This window comes from Ruditapes philippinarum, unplaced genomic scaffold, assembly GCF_026571515.1.
Source record: "Ruditapes philippinarum isolate M1 unplaced genomic scaffold, ASM2657151v2 ctg20982_1_1_1_1, whole genome shotgun sequence".
Taxonomy (NCBI): domain Eukaryota; kingdom Metazoa; phylum Mollusca; class Bivalvia; order Venerida; family Veneridae; genus Ruditapes; species Ruditapes philippinarum.
In genome coordinates, this window is record NW_026860682.1 from 9423 (window position 1) to 13020 (window position 3598).

Sequence of the window (3598 nt, forward strand, 5' to 3'; positions counted from 1 at the left end):
AAACCACAAAAAACCTAAAACAACACCATTACCCACATATATACATGTATATATTTAAAAAAAAATAAGATAGAAAATAAACAAAAACCTTTTTTATTTGTTAAATCAAACTACAAGGATTGGTTTTGAGTCATAACCAGTATTTCTGATCATAATTTATTTTATTAAAAATGAATTTTAAGTTGGTTCAAGCCTCAAACAGAGGACAACAACTCTAGACATTGAACATAACATAAAATGTCAATTTCTAAAATAAGTTTAGTTGAAAAACATTGAAGTCTCCACCTCTTTTGACCTAAAACTTCGACTGACAAATCGAATCATAAATATCGCTATCAAGGCGTTTTTGTTGAGAACGTCACGTGATTGAAACATATATTATATTTCCTTATTTAAATCAATCCAAAGGATTTGCTTCAGACAAAGCACTTAAGTTCACAAAGTATGAGAGGGATTTTAGTCGTCGTTTTTGCGTTGCACCTTTTTCGTTGTGTTGCGGCACAGGAATGTTCAAAGTATCACTATGAGGAGCAAATCTTAGCAAAAGTAGTTCGTCTTGAACACAGACTTGAAATACTGGAGGGAAAAGACAACAGAGAAGGTAAATTAATCACATTAGAAAATGTAAACTTTAAAGGTAATTAAGTTCTTAACCGGTTATATTTTTTTTAAGTCACGGTTACGATAATTTGTATTTTTCATTTGTATCTCGGGCTTGATATAACGGAACAAGTAACTTGATAAGCGGTCTTATGTTATTTCTAAATGTCTAGTGTTCGATCAGTAAGCGTAATATTTGATTGAAATAATAATACTGTTATCATAAAAATCACATTAATATTGTAAAACAGTCATGTTAAGACCATTAAAATATAACGGGATACAAATTTCACGCCAGTTGTCTCATATTGTATTCACATCAATTACTTAGGATAAAACAAGGTAATTTCAAAATTAACAAAATGGTACCGCGTGAGCCTGATTGGACGATAAGGTAGCACAATGCTAGTTGCCCTTCTCTTTATTGTGCGGGTGTTACATATTACTTTTATCAGTCGGTAATATCATATACGTATGATCTTGTCTTACGTCCCTTGCCTTTATAATCATTCTAACACACAATAAAAATTTAGGATTAAGAATGATAGTGTTGTCTCATGAACGTTACGTACATTAAAAAATAACAAGAAACCATACAAGCCCCTTGAAATAAAAATATTAATATGGAACTGTTTTTTTGTGAATTTCGTAATATTCCAGATGAAAAACATGAAATTTAATATACATTTTGTATTCGTGTTGGAAAGTATTTAAAATAATACAATTTTGATAAATTCATTTTACGTTCCCTTTTTATTGTTCTTCAATTACGGTTGTTATGTTAGTTAAACAGTTTAAGACCATGTATTTCTTGCTATATAATGCATCTATGTGGAAACGATTAACAGTGAATTGACAATATTTTTCTTACCTGTTTAAAATACAATACACCGATGTATTTTTCTTTAAAATGTAAATATGAAAAAAGAGCACATTCTGGAAATTTTCATGATTGTCAAACACAAATTGAAAATAGTTCAGAAGCCTGTTTATTTATGGATGACGGTGACCAGACAATCCCTAGCACCGGCTCATTTATTTTGTAAATTGTGATAATGTTTGAATAAAGAAAAGTAAATTAAGATTTACTCGTTCTAAAAAATATGATTTTATCTACATGTAGTATGTAAAATCTTTATGATCCTATAAATGATAACTGTATCAAACTTTATATATTTTCTGTTCTGAAGACAAAGGGTGTAAAGACTGTGTACAATGTCCAGATGGATGGATGCAATACAAAGGGTCATGCTACGTGTTTGTAGACAAGAAACTTTCATTTGATAACGCGCGGGTAAGTTTGATGTGAATTTTTCATCATTTGAAATTTTCATCATTTGATTTTTTCTTACTTTTTTCTAGTATAAAATTTATCATTTTTAATAAATATTTACCGGGCTTGCGGCGTATGATAAATATACATGTCTTTTACTGTTAAGAGTAATATTGTTTTTAAAATCGATGAGGGCCAAAATTTAAGTTAAAAAAGAAACAAAAATGTTGCATAATTCAACAGGAGCTCTAGAATACTGAATAAAACTGAAATCAATATCAAATTTTATTCTCTGCCCAATTTCAATTCAAAAGGGTCGTTATAGTACGATAACACGGATTTTTTACGACAAATAAAATGATGAAATGATCTGAAATTTTGTTTATAGTATAAAAAGTCGATAAATAGTTCCAGAAAATAACGAATCTTTTATTTCCAGGCTAATTGTAAAACGCTTAACGCTGATTTGGTCCATATCGAAAACGCAGACGAGAACACATTCATTGGAAACCATGGAAGATCATTTAAAGGTAGTTCTGTATTTATTGAATAGCTATATTATTGCGATAATTTAGTCATATAAATATATATTATCATACCCCTACTAGACATATTTTGTGTTGGGTTTGTTGATGTTATTTTGTATCTATAGTAATCATTTTGTCCTGTCCCGCCCGTTCCATCTCATGATCTGGTAAAGGTATTAACTTGAAACTTAGAAAAAAATCCAATATCACAATGAAATTGTGTATGTCAAGTTCCAGAACATAATTATGCCCCTTTTTAACTTGAAAACTCTTAAAAAATGTATGTAAGTGACCATAGCTTTATAAGAATTGAATGAATTGTCTTCATTCTTGGACATTACAATCCTTCAAGTTGACCAGACTTACCTTGATATTGAGTAATAAGTGACATTGACCTTGAAGGTGTATTTGTTATCAACATTTTTTTCTATGATTGGCTTAACTTTGTTAGTATATTGAAATTATTCAAACTTGGATAAACATGAAATATCAATGCAAACTAACAATGCTTTTGTGTGTGTGTGTGTGTGCGCGCGCGCGCGCGTGTGCGTGCGTGCGTGCGTGTGTGTGTGTGTGTGTGTGTGTCAAGTTTAATAAATCTGAGTTGACATAATTTATTCCCTTTCCATCTTTTTTTCATATAATTGAGGTGACAGGCGAGGGTATGAATCATCTTAAGTATTAGATCTAGTATTGTTTGATAGAGAAAGATGTTCAATAAATTTGAAAGATACAAAAGTGTGATCGACGATAAGCATACACTTAGAGTCAAGTCGTACTAACAAATACCTGGTTATCATTTATCAACACATTAGCCAGATCTTAGTTATCAAAACCTAGCCTGCTGGCAACAACAGGTTCCATAACCATATGGACAGTGCAGACCAAAAGAATAACGGTACATAAATGCCGTTTGACCCCGGTCTGCTTTTTCGCGGCATATGCCCTCGTAAGAAAGGTGTCATATGCATTTTGTTGTTTGCCTCGATATATAGGAAGTGAAAAATACAAAATGTATTCTTTACATAGTATATTTTTCATAAGTTAAAATGGTTATAATAGCGCATGCTAAGCGAACACTGATTCCCAACTTTCAGTTTGTTAAGATTCTTAAATTCTTAGATTATTAATATACACTATTTCCTAACATTCGGGAAACTGTCATAAGCCGTTTGCTATTTGCGACAATAAAGAACGG

At 31.1% G+C, this 3598-nt stretch overlaps 1 protein-coding gene across 1 annotated transcript; it reads left to right on the top strand.

Annotated features, from left to right (window-relative positions):
- Nucleotides 1–420: 420 nt before the first annotated feature.
- LOC132713029 (perlucin-like protein) lies at nucleotides 421–2403 on the top strand (the record flags this gene model as incomplete). The annotated part of the gene is given in 3 exon segments (XM_060695468.1): nucleotides 421–601; nucleotides 1791–1894; nucleotides 2313–2403. Coding segments are annotated over 3 exon segments (352 nt in total), but the record flags the coding sequence as incomplete, so codon positions are not given.
- Nucleotides 2404–3598: the final 1195 nt, after the last annotated feature.